General features: G+C 44.7%; 1 protein-coding gene across 8 annotated transcripts in view; it reads left to right on the forward strand.

Moving 5' to 3' along the window:
* Positions 1 to 18294, forward strand: part of SAXO1 (stabilizer of axonemal microtubules 1) — a 162958-nt gene that overhangs the window by 102447 nt on the left and 42217 nt on the right. For 6 of the 8 annotated variants that reach the window (XR_009495478.1, XR_009495479.1, XR_003035905.2 and 3 more), the window contains exons 4-6: positions 6530 to 7542; positions 9051 to 9309; positions 10627 to 10726. Coding sequence is in view for 1 of the 8 variants with exons in the window: in NM_001076170.2 (NP_001069638.1) it covers positions 6530 to 7533 (1004 nt within the window). In the remaining 7 variants the exon portion in view is untranslated. 8 annotated transcript variants of the gene reach the window in all.

Here is an 18294-nt window from a genome sequence, read left to right on the forward strand (position 1 = left end):
ACCCACCCCCATGTACCTTGAGGCAGTGTGTAGGCATCTACAGGTAGATACCCTCATTTCAGTGAGGCTTGAAGTCTGAGGGGGAAACATGTGGTTTATATTCAGCAAGATGGTTCCCTCTAAGGCCCCCTAATGCTTTCAAGATGCTGATAGAGCCATTAATAGCTCTTGGAGAAAGATTAGATTTTCAATTAAAATGAAACCAATTTAAAATAAATAGTTGGTAGTATTATTAGCCTGAAATAAGCTTAAGAGTGTGCCTAGGGGTGGGGATGTCAGGACTTACAGCGTGGCAGAGTGAGGAACTTGACAAATTCTCTCCCCAAAAAGCAACAATAAAACTGGACAAAACAGTAAAAACCAACCATTTTAGGACTCTGGAACTCAACCAAAGGGGTACAACAAGTTGAGAACCATTTATTCAAGAAAAACTACTAAAAATGTTATGAACAGTGGGAATGTGTGGTGTTTTATCCTGGGGCTGCTTCCATCACCCCTCCCTCAAGTTCCATCTGTGTGGTAGTTCTGCTTGGGCAGGCTAGGCTGCGAAAACCAGCAACTTTGCTGCCAGTGAGGGCTGATTGGAGAAAAGTGCGTACTCAGGCAATTCAGTAAAAACAATAGTGACATTAATGGCAAAAAAATTAGGGAAGACAGCCTCTGCGGTTAGTTTGAGGTTGCAGTACTACTTGAAACAAGCAGCAGACCAGTAGATCAGTCAGAAATTTACCAAAGAGACTCAGAGAATGAGACAGACTCAGAGGTGGGCCTTGAGAAGCTCATACATATTCCTGATGGTCTGGAAGACTGCCTATGGGCAAGGCAGTGTGCAGGCTCAAGAGATCAGAGAAAGGGTCTAGTTATTTACTCATCTTTTGTGGCTGAATATGATGCCTGGTGCATATGCAGAGGAGATACGAGACCGCGTGGCAGAAAACAAAAGCTGGGAAAAAGTTGCAAACTGTACAATCTTTGACTGTATTCTCCAACTCACACACAGATTCATTAGCAAATGGTGAAAACCTTAGTGGCTTAAGGTGCCTAAGTATGTGTGCTTAGTCACTCATTCGTGTCCAAGTCTGTGATCTCATGGACTGCAGCCCACCAGGATCCTCTGTCCATGGGAATTCTCTAGGCAAGAATACCAGAGTGGGTTGCCATGCCCACCTCCAGGGGATCTTTCCAACCTAGGGATTGAACTCAGGTCTCCCACATTGGAGGTGGATTCTTTACCGTCTGAGCCAGTAGGAAGACGGTGCTTATGTATAACTTCTGGTTAATCAGAGGCTGATTACGAAACTATGCTGTGATAGAGGGTAGCTCTTAGAAATCTAGGCCTAAAAGTAAGATCAATTAAAAAGAAAAAACTGCCAGTACCATACTATAGTGATTACTGTAGCTTTGTAGTATAGTCTGCTGGCTTCCTAGGTGGCTCTATTGGTAAAGAACCCTCCTGCCAATGCAGGAGATATAAGAGACGTGAGTTTGATCCCTGGGTTGGGAAGATCCCTGGGTTGGGAAGATCCCCTGGAGGAGGGCATGGCAACCCACTCTAGTATTCTTGCCTGGAAAATCCCACGGACAGAAAAGCCTGCAGTCCATGGCATCACAAAGATTTGGATATGACTTAGAAACTAAGCAATGACCACAGTCTGAAGTCAGGGAGCCTGATTCCTCCAGCTCCATTTTTCCTTCTCAAGATTACTTTGGCTGTTTGGGGTCTTTTGTGTTTCCATGCAAATTATAAAATTTTTTGTTCCAGCTCTGTGAAAAATACCACTGGTAATTTTGATAGGGATTGCATTGAATCTGTAAACTGCTTTGGGTAGTATAGTCACTTTCACAGTATTGATTTTTCCAGTCTAAGAACATGGTATATCTCTCCACCGTTTGTGTCATCTTTGATTTCTCTCATCTGTGTCTTATAGTTTTCTGTATACAGCTCTTTTGTCTTAGGTAGGTTTATTCCTAGGTATTTTACTCTTTTTGTTGCAATGATAAATGTGATTGTTTCCTTAACTTCTCTTTCTGATATTTTTGTTGTTAGTGTATAAGTATGCAAGAGATTTCTGTGTATTAATTTTGTGTTTTGTGACTTTACTAAATTCTTCATTGAAATAGATCTAGTAGTTTTCTGGTGGCATCTTTAGGATTTTCTATGTATAGTATCATGTCATCTGCAAACAGTGAGAGTTTTACCTCTTCTTTTCCAGTTTGGATTCCTTTTATTTCTTTTTCTTTGATTGTTGTGGATAGAATTTCCAAAACTATGTTGAATAATAGTGGTGAGAGTGGGCACCCTCATCTTGTTCCTGATGTTAAAGAAATGCTTTCAGTTTTTAAAAAATTGAAAATAATGTTTGCTGTGGGTTTGTTGTATCTGGCTTTTATTATATTGAGAATAGGTTCCCCCATGCCTACTCTTTGGAAAGTTTTTTTTTTTTTTAATCATAAACTGGTTTAATTTTGTTGAATTTTTTTTCTACATCAATTGAGATTATCATATGGTTTTTATCCTTTAGTTTGTTAATGTGGTGTATCACATTGATTGGTTTTCATATACTGAAGTATCAGTATATGCATTGCATCCCTGGGATAAACCTCACTTGATCATGGTATATGATCCTTTTAATGTGTTGTTGGATTCTGTTTGCTAGTATTTTGTTGAGGATTTTAGCATCTATGTTTATCAGTGATATTGGCCTGTGATTTCCTTTTTTGGTAATAACTTTGTCTGGTTTTGGTTATCTGGTTATCAGGGTAATGGAAGCCTTGTAGAATGAGAAATAATATCAAAATAGGTAGTGAGAATCCATGTTTGTAGATTGAAGATTCAATGCAGTTTAAGGTGCAGTTCACCCAAATTTATTTATAGATTCAGTGCTATTCCTATCAAAATTTCAGCAGGTTTTTTGTTGTTGAAGAAATTGGCATGGTATGATTCTAAATTTTATTTATGAAAATCAAACCAAAGTAGCTGAAAATTTGTCTTTTTCACAAATGGTGCTGAGATAATTGGATATCCACTTGCAGAAACATGAACTTAGACCTTACTTCACACCATACTAAAAATTTAACTCAAAAAGGATCAGAGATCTAAATGTAAGAGCTAAAAATTTAAATCTTTTAGACTAAGACATAGGGGAAAAAAGTAAATTTTATAAAAATTAAAAACCTCTGTGTGTTTTAAAAGATACTAGCAAGAACTAGGACTGGAAAAGGTCAGTTTTCATTCCAATCCCAAAGAAAGGCAATGCCAAAGAATGCTCAAACTACCGCACAATTGCACTCATCTCACACGCTAGTAAAGTAATGCTCAAAATTCTCCAAGCCAGGCTTCAGCAATACGTGAACCGTGAACTTCCTGATGTTCAAGCTGGTTTTAGAAAAGGCAAAGGAACCAGAGATCAAATTGCCAACATCCGCTGGATCATGGAAAAAGCAAGAGAGTTCCAGAAAAACATCTATTTCTGCTTTATTGACTATGCCAAAGCCTTTGACTATGTGGGTCACAATAAACTGTGAAAAATTCTGAAAGAGATGGGCATACCAGACCACCTGACCTGCCTCTTGAGAAACCTGTATGCAGGTCAGGAAGCAACAGTTAGAACTGGACATGGAACAACAGACTGCTTCCAAATAGGAAAAGGAGTACGTTAAGGCCGTATATTGTCACCTTGCTTATTTAACTTATATGCAGAGTACATCATGAGAAACACTGGACTGGAAGAAACACAAGCTGGAATCAAGATTGCCAGGAGAAATATCAATAACCTCAGATATGCAGATGATACCACCCTTATGGCAGAAAGTGAAAAGGAACTAAAAAGCCTCTTGAAAGTGAAAGTGGAGAGTGAAAAAGTTGGCTTAAAGCTCAACATTCAGAAAACAAAGATCATGGCATCCGCTCCCATCACTTCATGGGAAATAGGTGGGGAAACAGTGGAAACAGTGTCAGACTTTATTTTTCTGGGCTCCAAAATCACTACAGATGGTGACTGCAGCCATGAAATTAAAAGACACTTACTCCTTGGAAGGAAAGTTATGACCAACCTAGATAGCATATTAAAAAGCAGAGATATTACTTTGCCAACAAAGGTCCGTCTAATTAAGGCTATGGTTTTTCCTGTGGTCACATATGGATGTGAGAGTTGGACTGTGAAGAAGACTGAGAGCCGAAGAACTGTGGTGTTGGAGAAGACTCTTGAGAGTCCCTTGGACTGCAAGGAGATGCAACCAGTCCATTCTGAAGGAGATCAGCCCTGGGATTTCTTTGGAGGGAATGATGCTGAAGCTGAAACTCCAGTACTTTGGCCACCTCATGGGAAGAGCTGACTCATTGGAAAAGACTCTGATGCTGGGGGTGATTGGGGGCAGGAAGAGAAGGGGACGACAGAGGATGAGATGGCTGGATGGCATCACCAACTCAATGGACGTGAGTTTGAGTGAACTCCGGGAGTTGGTGATGGACAGGGAAGCCTGGCATGCTGCGATTCATGGGGTTGGGAAGAGTTGGACACAACTGAGCAACCGAACTGAATTGAACTGAGCGAGAAAATGAAAAGGTAAGTGACAGATTGGGAAAAAATATTTACAAATCGCATATCTGGCATTGGACTTGTAGTCTTGAATACAAAAATAACTCACAACTCAAAAATAAAACAAACAACTGTGTTAGAAAATGGGCAAAAGATTTAGGTAGATATTTTACCAAAGACAAATGAATGGCTAACAAGCACATACACAGACACTCAAAAATTTTAATCATTAGGGCAATGTAAATTAAAATACAATGAGATACCGCTAAACACCCACTATAGAATGCCTATAATTAAAAAACAAATCGTAATAACAAGTGTTGAAGATGTGGAGAAATGAGAACTTTCATACATTGCTTGGTAGGAATGTGAAGTGGCACACCCGCTTTGGAGAAGTTGGCCGTATGCTGAAAAGTTAAACCTAAATTAAACATATAGCCTAGCAATTTCGCTTCTTGGTATTGACCTAAGGAAAATGAAAAGATATATCCTCACAAACACTTGTCTATAAATGTTCCAGCAGAAATTTTCATAATAACGAAATGATGAAAACAATCCAAATGCCCATCAAATGATGAATGGATAAACAAAATTTATTCCAGTACTATTCAACAATAAAAGGGAGTCAGCTGATGCATGCTGTTACAGGGATGAACCTCCTTTACATTATGCTTCGTGGATGAAGCCAATACAAAACACGATATATTGTGCAATTCCATTTATAGATAATGTCCAGAAAAGGCACATTCATAGTGACCAAGAAATGATTAATTATTGCCCAGGGATGAGAATGAAGATTGCAAATTGGCTTGATTGGATTTTTAGGGTGGTGATGGAAATGTTCTATAACTAGATTAAAAAAATTTTTTTTATTGAAGTATAGTTGATTTACAATGTTTTGTTAATTTATGTGGTACAGCAAGGGATTCGGCATAACTAGATTTTGATTATAAGTTGTTGCACAACTGTGTAGAAATTATTAAATTATGTGTGTAAGATGGTGCATTTTATATTTATATAAGTATAAATGGTGCATTTATATTTATACAAACTATACCTCAAGAAAGCTGTTTAAAAAAAGTGTGCCTGTGGACTCCACTGGTATTAGCTATATACCTCAAAGACTGCTTTTGTTCTCTTTGTAAAGTTGTAGGCAAGAGAATTCCCTGTGGATTCAGAGTTGGTTAGCCAACATAGTCCCCCTTATTCCCCTGGAGTGCCGTATTTGATGTATGTGCAGTGTATGTGTGATGATAGGAACGTAATGGTGATTGCCCCATGGATGACCAGGAGGCCTAGCATGTCTGGCTGGTGGCCCAGCAGGGCTGGGTTGTGAATCCTTGGTCTCACTGCTCTGCATGTACCTTCCCAGTCACTCTTTGCTGATTCACAGAGGGCACCTTCCCTTAGAGGAATGGAACTGTTCTCGGATGAGGGAAAACCAGCAGTTGGACTCTGTTGGAATCCGTTCCATGGGTCCACTCGTGGCCGTGGACCCTCTACAGTCCCTCCATGCAGCATTGTGGGTGTGATGAGACTCCTATAAAGTAGTCTTTTCTGCATCTGTGTGCGTGCTAAGTCACGTCAGTCATGTCCGACTCTTTGTGACCCCATGGACTGTAGCCCTCCAGGCTCCTCTGTCCGTGGGGATTCTCCAGGCATGAATACTGGAGTGGGCTGCCATGCCGTCCTCCAGGAGATCTTCCTGACCCAGGGATCGAACCTGCATCTCTTACATCTTCTGCATTGGCAGGCGGGTTCTTCACCACCAGCACCACCTGAGAAGCCTTCTGCTGCACGATAATCTGCAAATACCACCAAGTTGAAACATCAAGCCCTTGGTTGAGGTGGTGGCAGGGATCTAGTCTGGTTTTCCTCTGTTTCCTGTAACATCTCCCTGAAGACTGGCTTGTGGCTTTGGGGCTTCTGGGAACACATGTAGGTTGAGTGATTGGATTTATGAATAATCAACACTTCTGCTTTATTTTCAGCCGACTATTTACCCTGGAACCAACCAAGACGCGAGCTGCTTCGTCCACCTCACCACTACCGGCCAGCATCAACCAAGTTTGATAGTCGCACCACACAGCAGGACGACTATTCCATGAAGGGCCTGGTGAACACCAGGAGCTGTAAGCCTCCAGCTGTGCCCAAGCTCTGTAACGTCCCCCTGGAGGATCTGACAAACTACAAGATGAGCTACGTGGCCCACCCCTTGGAGAAGCGCTTTGTGCATGAGTCAGAGAAGTTCAGACCCTGTGAAATCCCCTTTGAAAGCCTCACCACCCACAAAGAGTCATACCGGGGTCTGATGGGGGAGCCAGCCAAGAGCTTGAAACCTCCTGCCAGGCCTTATGGGCTCGACACGCCCTTCTCCAACACCACTGAATTTCGAGATAAGTACCAAGCCTGGCCAACGCCCCAAGTGTTCTCCAAACCTCCCTCCATGTATGTCCCTCCTGAAGAGAAGATGGACCTTTTGACAACAGTGCAGACCCACTACACGTACCCTAAGGGTGCCCCAGCTGAGTCCTGCCGGCCTGCGCTCTCGGTCAAGAAGGGTGGCCGCTTTGAAGGCTCCACCACGACCAAAGAGGACTACAAGCAGTGGGCCAGCACGCGGACAGAGCCAGCCAAGCCCATCCCCCAGCTGAACCTTCCCACTGAGCCCTTGGACTGCCTGACCACCGCACGAGCCCACTACGTGCCCCACCTGCCCATGATGACCAAAAGCTGCAAGCCCGTCTGGTCCGGGCCCCAAGGAAATATCCCTGTGGAGGGCCAGACCACATACACCATCAGCTTTACTCCTAAGGAAATGAGCAGGTGCCTGGCTTCATACCCTGAGCCTCCTGGCTACATCTTTGAGGAAATAGATGCTTTGGGGCACAGAATATACAGGCCCGTTTCTCAGACAGGCTCTCGGCGGAGCAGCCGTTTTTCTGTAGGTGACTCAGAAAATCCAAACCAGCAGGAGTTGACAGTGTCAGCCTGATTTTTAAAGGTTGTAATTTAGAAATTGCACAATACTTATAAAATCATATGGTTGAGCTATTCATTGGACCAAAAAAGAAAAAAAAAAAGAATTCCCCAAAAATGAAAAAAAAAAATTCATCGTCATTTCCTGGACACTTGAATAAAATGAGAATCACTTGACTCAAGGAAAATGACATTTAATCACTGGCTAATTAAGTCCCCTAACCCTCCCTCTGCTGTCTCCCCATCTTGGGCCCTTTACCTTGTGCTCATGGAATCAAAGCTGGTCTCTGAGGTTTCCTTCCCATCCAGATGTATTTTACTAGTTTAATCGTTGTATAAATTGACATTATGATCGTCCCTTGCCAAGTATGAAGTGCCAAAGAATAAACTTCATTTTGGGGGGATTGAATCTGCAGGTCTGTGTGTTCATGCCACGTGCTGTCTACTCAGAGCAGACCATGTCTCTTGCGACCTCTGGGGATATTTCAGCCTAACTCTCTTGTTGCCTCCTCATCCTGGTAGGGGTGCCTCAGGCCTGACCTGGAGTCTTGTTTTTGGGCCTCTCTGCCGAGGGCTGCTTCACAGGGCATCTTTCTACCTCTTTACATCATGACATACCAGTAACAACAGTGTTGTCTGATGGTTGAGTCTTGTCATGAGTCTTGCCCATGAACCAGGCACTGAACTGAAGTTTCCTTTACCCAGCATGCTGTTCCCCAGTTCTCTGGTACCATGGAGTATATTTTAGGGTTCTACAGACTCAAAAGAGAGACAGATGGAAGGAAAGGACAAGGTTCTATGGCAGTCCTAGGAAAGCATGGACTGCCAGACCTCTCTCATTCCCAAGCTAGTGCAGGCTCTGAATCCAGGGAGGGGGCGGGGGTGGGGAGAAAGGGAGCCCTTGGCAACCAGGCAGCTGCCAGCTGGCCCTTAAGTTACGAGCTCTTCTAAATGCTCCGAACCTGGAAAAAATGGTGCACATTGGGCTGATTCCTGGGAAGCCTGGACCCACTTGTCCTAAAATGACAGCTATGACCAGGCCTCTCACAAAGTGTGACATAGTGATAATGGAGAAAGGGTTGGAGGTTCCTCTTTGGGGCCTAAGGTTTGATCCTAAGGTTAAGGAATTTGGAGAAATTTTTTTTTTTTTTTTTAAATTAAAAGGAGTCAAGGAGGGACTTTGTTCAAGATGGCCCAGGCAGGGATCAGATGGGTTCAAGGTCTGTGTAAGCCTCATCCAGGGGGATGCAGATTGACGCTTGGGTTATCTGCCTCTCTTTTGAGTCTGTAGAACCCTAAAATATACTCCGTGGTATCAGAGAACTGGGAAACAGCATGGAGGGGAAAGGAAATTTCAGTTCAGTGCCTGGTTCATGGGCAAGAAGCCTGTATGTCTTATTCAAGTCTATCTTTCCATGGCTCTCACCTCCCTGGCCCAGACTTTCAGGTCCCCACTCATTGTCTTCTTACCGTGAGGTTAGTTTGTGTCACTGGATTGGGATTTATGGCATTTAATCCTCTTGGTTGTATCAGGTGTGGATGACTGCCCTTATGGGATAAAGAAGCTCGGAGAGATGATGCACCTTGCCTAAGGCCACAGAGCTTGGAGCACCAAGGCCAAGACTGGAACCCAGGTCTTCTGTTTCAAGATCCAGGGCTCTTGACTCAACACCAGGCACCTGCCATCTGCAGTGACTCAGATCTCATGGCTCCACCAACCATATCAAATTGTACTGTCTCTGTTTGAACTCCTTTCTGGAGGCCATTAAGCTAAAGGAGGCCACTTAGGAGGGTAGGTTTTATTATTTTTGTTTCATCATTTTTCACAGATCAAAGGAATATTGGCACTTGATTTGAAAAACTAAATGGTATTAAAATGCTTATAAAACGGCAGAGTCTCTTAAGCAGCCACCCCTTAGTCTCTATTATAACTTCCCCAGAGAACAACTGTAAATAATTGGATCTGTTTCTACTAATATTTTCCCTCAAATTCCTTAATAATGTTGTTTTAGTTGCTAAGTTGTGTCTGACTCTCTTGTGACCCCATGGGCTGTAGCCCACCAGGCTCTTCTGTCTGTGGGATTTCCCAGACAAAAATACTGGAGTGAATTTCCATTTCGTCCTCTAGAGGATCTTCCCAACCCAGGAACTGAACTTGCATCTCCTTCTTGGCAGACATATTCTTTACCATTGAGCCACCAGGGAAGTCCATAGTATATATACTAATATATTAGTATGAAAGTGAAAATCGCTCAGTCATGTCTCTTTGAGACCCCGTGGACTGTAGCCTGCCAGACTCCTCTGTCCATGGAATTCTCCAGGAAAGAATACTGGAGAGGGTAGCCATTCCCTTTTCCAGGGGATCTTCCCAACCCAGGGATCAAACCCGTGTCTCCTGCATTGCAGGTGGATTCTTCACCTTCTGAGGCACCAGGAAAGCCCCCCTATAATAGTATGTGTGTGTGTGTGTGTGTGTTATATATATACTGTTGTCTGTTGACTCATTGATTTTAGACCTAGTCTATTTTGGTAGATTAGGTATTTTTAGTTCTTTTACACCCCTTCCTTCTCTCCCGCTTCTTAATATAGTTATATAAGATTGTGTGGTAATGTCAAAACTAATAAGCTTTTCTGATGAGTAGGAAGGGAAGAAACTGGAGAAAGATCGATAGATCAGACTGTTTTAGGAGCACTGAGTCCCCTTGGGGTCTTTGTGACATTTAGGATCATCTCCATGGTGACTCCAGGCTAGATGACCCACCCAGGGCATCTCTGCCTTATCTGTCTCTCTAGGACTTGAGGAATTGGCTCTCTCCTACTCTCAGTCCTTCTTATGACAGTAGTTAATACAAATAAATTCATAAAATACATAAAGAAGGACACAAGTGGCTTTTATGGGTACTAGTGGAACACAGTGGCTAAGAGCATATGAGGGGAGTCCAGCAGACCTGGGTTTGCATCTTGGTCCTTGTCACCCACTAGCTATGGGCTTTGGTCAAATTCTTTACAATGTGGATAATACTGGTCTCATGGTTTTGTGGTTTGGATTGAATGATAGAGTATATATCAATCACTTAGGCATGGCTTATCTTTAACTTATTAAATGTAGATGAGGATGACGACAATGGTGGTGGTGATGATGAAGACTGCTGAATTCTGCCTGCTGCGACTACCTGTGATTTTATTGTTCAGTGTTTACAAGTGTGCAGGTAAGGACAACTGCTCACGTTTTATTTACTTATTTTAAAGTATTTGTTTGTTTTTGGCTGCATTGGATCTTCACTGCTGCACACAGGCTTTCTCTGGTTGCAGCGAGCAGGCTCTATCCTCAGTTGCGGTGCTCGGGCTTCTCGTTGCTGCAGTTTCTCTTTTGTGGGGTTTGGCCTCTAGAGTGCAGACTTAGTAGTTGTGGCTCGGGCTCAGCTGCTCTGCAGCATGTGGGATCTTCCCAGATCGGGGATAGAACCTGTGTCCCCTGCACTGGCAGGTGGATTCCTAACTCCTGGACCACCAGGCAAGTCCCACTGCTCATATTTTAAATTTTGTATATTTTATATAGTGTTAAATGCCTCCTTTTTTCTTATAGTTCATTTACTTTTAGTTGTTCTGAGTTGAGGTTGGTAACTGTACTGCCTGGAGATGTCATTTAAGAACATTACTAGGGCCACAAGAAAGGAAAAGACAGTGATCTGAGCTGATGGGGTCTTGATTTCCATCCCAGGATCTCCCATGGCAGCTTCTTGTAATCAGTTCTATGTATTGGGCTCCCATGTAAGAGACTGTTGGAAAAAGATTCTTTTACAGTTATGAAAACCCATGCACATGTGTGCGCACACTGCTCAAAGACTCCATAGCATCCTATTCAACAAACTCTGATGATGGAAGACTTCAAACACATTGTCTTCTCTTGAAATACACACACATAATTTATTTCATGCCTTTCTCACTTGTGGGAATGAAGTCGGAGCTTAATCACCTACCACATTCCAGGGTTTCCAAGGCTTTCAGCATGTTATAAAAGAAAAATTATTAGAGACCAGAAATCAAATGCAAACAGAAAAGTATGGCCAAGCAGGGAACCTGCTCCAGGGCAGAATCCAGTATGCTCTGGGCTGAAACTCTGGAGAAGCGAATAGGCGGGGCTTTTACAGTTCAAAGATGGGAAAGATCTATTCTGCTCGAAGAAAGTGGGATCTCAGGGTGAGGCAGATGGGCTGGAGGTGGTGGGGTTAGTTGGTGTGGAGACTCTGGTGGAGTGAGTGTGGCCTGCTGGTTTGTGATATGGTGACTGGGGGCATCTACTGGGATATGCCACTGCCAGTGATGGTGTCTTCCTGCCTGTGCTTTGCTCAGGGCAGCCTCGTGTCAGCAGCCTAGGTGGCCAGGGCACCTCTCATTCCCTCGTTCACCTTACAATGAGGACTGCCTGTGTGGTTAAAGACTCTCGCACATCACTTGGATTTTTTGAAGATCAGCCCCCCCCTTTCCAGTTGGCCTCCCGATTATGATAGAAACATAGCACCAATCTCCAATCTACTGCTTGTTGCATTTTTGCAGGAGTCAATGTCTTTGAAGATGGGCCCCCTTTTTTGGCCTTGGCTCCAAGATCTTAGGCCAGACAGTGGCTAGAGGCTGGGGAAGGCAGGGCCCGTTGTCAGTGATTCTTTCAGCAGGCTCCACTTTTAGCACCATTTGTCCGTCTGCTCTCTGTGGTACCTGCTATTTCAGATCCTGAGCTCCTGCCAGATTCTGCCTGTCAGACCCACTCCTTATCAGCCCCAGCATTCCTGTGGTATTTTTATTCTGGGCTTGTCTGCTCCGTGCTTGTCAGTCATTATTTTTCAGTCTCTCTCCTGCCTTCTTCCATTTTTTTGAAAACCCTGTTCACTGATGACCCTCCTCCCATCTTCTTCACTATGGTATTTTATAATTTCATTATTGCTTAAAAGAGTTGAATGGTGTATGTGAGGGGGTATGCTGGAGATGAGCTCGAGTTGGCAGCCACCCTTGCCTGGGCAGAGAGCCCACTGAAGGTGGAGCAAGACTAATGGACTTTCTTGGGGTCTTCTCCACTGGTAAGTGCACCTGGAGGGTGAGTTTTTCCCCTGAAGGGACTGAAAGGTGAACGTGGGCAGTCAGCATAGAATACGTACCAGGTCAGCTATTGTTTGCCGTGAAGAGAGTCCTGGATCTTGGGCCACTACCTTCTAAACCCCAGGCTGTTCCCCAAGGCTGTGCATATGGCTTTGGACAGCATTCTCCCACTCCATCCTCGGCCCCAGCTGCTGTCCTCCTTACCCGTTTCAGACATCACCAGCGGTTTCATGGAGGAGGGTCTCGGGGCTCAGAGAGAGCCTTCTACTGAAGCAGAAACCACAGCCCAGTTCTGACACCAGGGGCATCAGTCCTGGCCAGGGCCTTGCTTGGGGGTGACGAGGGAGCCAGCACTCCCTGCTCTGTCTACAAATACCTTTTCATTTGTAGTCACACTGCCCTAAAAGTATTTGCAGTAATGTTACCAGAGCAGCTGTCCTCCCCACCCTCTTCCACACTTCTACCTGTAACGCAGAAGGGAAGCAGATTGCTCAAAGGCACTAGGATCAGCACAACAGACCCTTCCCAGAGGGGTGCTCTCTTTTGGCGATCTGGTCATTTAGGGCTTGAAGATGCACTGAGTGATCCATAATCTCCAAAAGAGCTTTTCAGCTGTGCAGCTGTCGTGAGGAAGTAGCTGGGCTGGTGGGATGTGTACGGGTCCTAATTGAGGATTAAATGGCCCCCTGGCTCCTCAGACCTGCCAGGCCATCACCCAGGCGCACATCTGGTCCTCAGACCTTGAAGCAGAGGACAGAGGCCCTTCTGAGCATATGCGCTGGGGGTGGGGGCCGGCAGAGGCATTTTCTTTGGCCGGACAAGCTCAGAGTTTCCACATGGCTGGCTGAGCAGGTGGTTGTCCGCTCCGCACTTTGAGGGTGCCCTGGGGGAGCCTAGGAGACTGTGAACCTTTCAGAACATGTGCTCTGGATTCTGGAAAAGGCATCAGGGTAGTGCTAAGCTGGGCTCCTCTTTAAGTCCTCCTTCTGGGCCACAGGTGCCTGGGTCCCTGCCTCTGGGCCCTAGGGTGCTAATATGAGACGTACTGATGGCTTTTCCTTGTCAGGTCTTGAGGAGTGGCAGCAAACACAGCTTGATGCTAACTGAAAGGATTCGGGAACTTTCCACTCCTGTGGCTGAATCTAAAACACTGATTTTCTTGGGCTTTTGCTGCCCAAACCAGACAGCCTGTCTGTATACCTGTGACCTGCCTACCTCATCAGGACCAAGGTTGTTCTTTCAATGATGGGGTGAAGCTTGGTTTCTTCTATGTGACCCCAATGCATGCATGTTACATCACTTCAATCATGTCCAACTCTGCGACCCCATGGACTGTACCCACCAGGCTCCTCTGTCCATGGGATTCTCCAGGCAAGAACATGGGAGTGGGTCACCATGCACTCCTCCAGGGATCTTCCCGACTTGGGGATCGAACTGCCATCTCTTGCGTCTCCCACATTAGCAGGCAGGTTCTTTACTACTGGTGCCACCTGGGAAGGCATTTCATGTTATAGGAGCAGAAAACAGAGGAGCCTGCAAACACCCTTTAAACAGGCAAGTAGCTGCTTAAGGCAGACAAAATGCCTGTAAAATGACTGCAGTTTGACACATCTATGCCAGTGAATGACTTATAAACTAAGAAATGGAATTTTTTGGGCAATAGGCTCTCTTGGGCTTAAAAAAACAACAAAACTTTTCACTTGAGTTTCTAAGCAGGGCACGGTGCTTACTGTTGACTTGGAGAGACTCAATTCTTGGCTAAGCATTGTAACACCTCTTACATTCAGAGGTCAGTTATTTGGAAACTTCAGCTGTCCAAAACTGAGGCAAGACCTGGAAATAAGCATCTTGTAAGCTGCCAAAGTCATTGACATGCATTTCATGTGTGGAAACTCAGGTACTTTACACAGTGTGCACTCTCAGCATATTGGCCCCTCTCCTCCACTTTAAAAAAAAAAAAAACACACACACACACACACAGACTTCCAATGAGTTTTTTCCCTGTTTATTAGCCCACAGAAGAGTGAGAAAGACTGCTGCTAGTATGACACATTTAGAACAGAAAGCACAGACAACTAATAGCTTGGCACTGGGACTAGAGGCCAAAAAAAAAAAAAGACTATTAAAAAATGCAGTATTCAAAAGCATGGCAGCTCATGAATCATCCCAGTATAACACACACACACACACACGTATGTGCATACATATTTTATTGAGTCTGGAAAATACACCACAGTTTGTGCATATGACCCCAATTTAGTAAAAAGAAGAAAAAATCATACACATTTTAAAAGTCTGGGTAAATGCATCAACAGTGTTAGAAAAATAAATTCCCATTTGTCTCAGAATAAAAGGGAATGGGGATTTGGAGTATTTTAATATAAGGTTAACCTACAGGTAATGTGTATCAGCCCAATGTCTTTTCTGTGGAATACCAGCCCTGGGATATGGTCTTCAAATATGTTCATTGGACATGTAGATCAGGGAGAGGCTGCCTATTATATCCTCCTGTTGGAGATGCATGATGCATTTTGATCCTTTGAAGTCTCTGTGAAGCCCTATAAATGGCAACCCACTCCAGTACTCTTGCCTGGAAAATCCTATGGACGGAGAAGCCTGCAGGCTATAGTCCATGGGGTCGCAAAGAGTCGGACACGACTGAGTGACTTCACTTTCACTTTCTTTCACTTTCTATAGTAAAGGCACCTTGTTTAACTTTGTATATTCCAGGCCGTGAATTAGAATTCTTGTAATTACAAGTACTCAAACTAAAAAAGAGTATTTGTTGGTTCAGGCGGTTGAGCGGTCTAGAGCTTTGTCTGTGGCCTTCAGGCATAGCTGGAACCAGGGGCTTGAATGCTGTCATAGGAGCGTTCTTTCCCTCTGCATTGCCTTCTCAGGCCCTTTCTACATGCCTTCTCAGGCCCTTTCTACATGGTAGCTTCCAGCAATTGTGAGTTTACAGCATCCTTTTAGCTAAAGTGCTTCTCCTTTCCAGTGGTTCTAGTAAACTTCCCTGAATTGAGTCTCTCTTGCTTGGCTGAGTCTCATGCTGTTCCCTGAACTGATGGCCCTGGCCAGGGAAATGGAAAATACTCATTCTCTGGGCCAGGATCACCCAGACACCCCTGGACTGAGCAGTGTATACACATGTGGGGTCAATCCCATGAAAACTACATGAACTGTAGGAGAGCTGGGGTGAGGGGGCTGCCCCAGAGAAAACTGGGATGTGGTTTCCAGGGAAGCAAGGGATGGATGTTGAGCAGGAAACAACAGTTTCCAACTCTGACAACAGAGTCCTTTTGTTGTGCAAGACCCATTGGAGCATACATGGAGAAACGCTGCCAAGAGATCATTGCACTTTTTTTTTCAAAGAAGTTTAGAATGTAGTACAACACACGCTTGCAAACATGTGGTTGGACCTTTTTTTGATGATGCAGAAACCCAGTGGATTCTGCCGGGCCTCGGGGTCAGCTCTGAGTGCTGAAACATCCTGTTCACCAGCCACTGAGGTTGTTTGGCTTCTTGATAAATGGGAGGTTATGGCACAGCCAAGTACAAGGCCCAGGGAACCTGGGAATGTTCACGCATGGGACAGGGGACGTAAGTGCGAACTCCTGTGTCGATTTCCCACAGCACCAGCACACACCACCTCATTTTATCCACACACAGCCCTGCTGTGTTTGTTATTCTCCTGTCCAGGCAGGGAGTTGAGGCTCAGAGAGGTTAAGTAACTTGGCCAATTACTCACAGCCTTGCTCAGGACATTGGAGGAAATGACATTTGTAAAACAAACCTTGTGAACAGCAAAGATGTTTTTGAATGATGCCTTGGATGCAGATGACACCACCCTTATGGCAGAAAGTGAAGGGGAACTAAAAAGCCTCTTGATGAAAGTGAAAGTGGAGAGTGAAAAGGTTGGCTTAAAGCTCAACATTCAGAAAACAAAGATCATGGCATCCGGTCCCATCACTTCATGGGAAATAGATGGGGAAACAGTGGAAACAGTGTCAGACTTTATTTTTCTGGGCTCCAAAATCACTACAGATGGTGACTGCAGCCATGAAATTAAAAGACGCTTACTCCTTGGAAGAAAAGTTATGACCAACCTAGATAGCATATTCAAAAGCAGAGACATTACTTTGCCAACAAAGGTCCGTCTAGTCAAGGCTATAGTTTTTCCTGTGGTCATGTATGGCTGTGAGAGTTGGACTGTGAAGAAGGCTGAGTGCTGAAGAATTGATGCTTTTGAACTGTGGTGTTGGAGAAGACTCTTGAGAGTCCCTTGGACTGCAAGGAGATCCAACCAGTCCATTCTGAAGGAGATCAGCCCTGGGATTTCTTTGGAGGGAATGATGCTAAAGCTGAAACTCCAGTACTTTGGCCACCTCATGCGAAGAGCTGACTCATTGGAAAAGACTCTGATGCTGGGGGTGATTGGGGGCAAGAGGAGAAGGGGACGACAGAGGATGAGATGGCTGGATGGCATCACTGACTCGATGGACGTGAGTCTGAGTGAACTCCGGGAATTTGTGATGGACAGGGAGGCCTGGCGTGCTGCGATTCATGGGGTTGCAAAGAGTTGGACACGACTGAGCGACTGATCTGATCTTGGATTTGGACGAAGGAGGATGCTAGTTAGATAGAAGCAAGAGACGCTGGAGGTTGAGAAAAAAGAACACAATTTGGAATGCTGTATGTAAAAAAAGTTTTTATTTGCCCACACTGTGTAGCGAGTGGGACCTTAGTTCCCTCACCAGAGATCAAATTCATGCTCCCCTGTGTTGGAAGTGAGGAAGCACAGCCGCTGGACCGCCAGGGAGGCCCCTGGAGTGTTCAAGGGGCCATTCAGTTTGCAGGTGTGTGGCCTCTGAAAGAATAAGATGGAAAGAACTATGTCTGTATGAGTGATTCTTCACTGTACCTAGTACTGAGTTAGCATTCAGACTTAAGAATTACTTCTGGACACACCCCACACACTCACACACAGATATAAAAATATGGATTAAGTTGTAATAGGACTTCTTTACATGATGCTCACTTGCTTTACAAGTCAAATATATAAAAAGGAATGATTATATCCAGAGATAAAGGTTATTTGCAGAGATTTTTTGTATTTTAAGCTTTCAATCTAAAATAATCACTTTAGACTCTAGAAAAAGATCCCTTGGGATTTTCCAAGGAAAAATATATTTTCATCTTGTGATCTGCTAACATACGGTCCATCTACTGTGTTGGTTTTGTTATGAGCTCTCAAAGGGAGGCAGCGTCCTGGGCTCTGGTGATGGCTGTACGTCCTACCTCTGTGTGCCTGGCTGCCCCGGGGGTCCATCTGACTTGAGGTTATGACAGTGTTTGTGCAGCCCTTTCCCCAGACTCCTGGGTCAGCTACAGTTCTCACCACCCTCCTGCCCCGGGGCCACCCCCGGGGGACCCATCCAGACAGCCTGTAGGCGTTCTCCAGTTTCCCAGCAAGCTTGCATCCAGTGAGTCCCTGGTCTGGTGGGTGGTTGCTCAGGAACCTTGCCTTCTCCCTCCACACGTCGCGTCATATGTGCCCCCTCTCCCTGGATACGCCTCCCTCTCCCCTCTGCCCCACAACTGCTGTCTTAGCTCCAGCACTAGGAGGGACAGGATGCCCCATCTGTCACAGCATTGGGCACACTTCTCCTTTTCTTGCCAT

This window comes from Bos taurus, chromosome 8, assembly GCF_002263795.3.
Source record: "Bos taurus isolate L1 Dominette 01449 registration number 42190680 breed Hereford chromosome 8, ARS-UCD2.0, whole genome shotgun sequence".
In the NCBI taxonomy this organism is placed as follows: Eukaryota; Metazoa; Chordata; class Mammalia; order Artiodactyla; family Bovidae; genus Bos; species Bos taurus.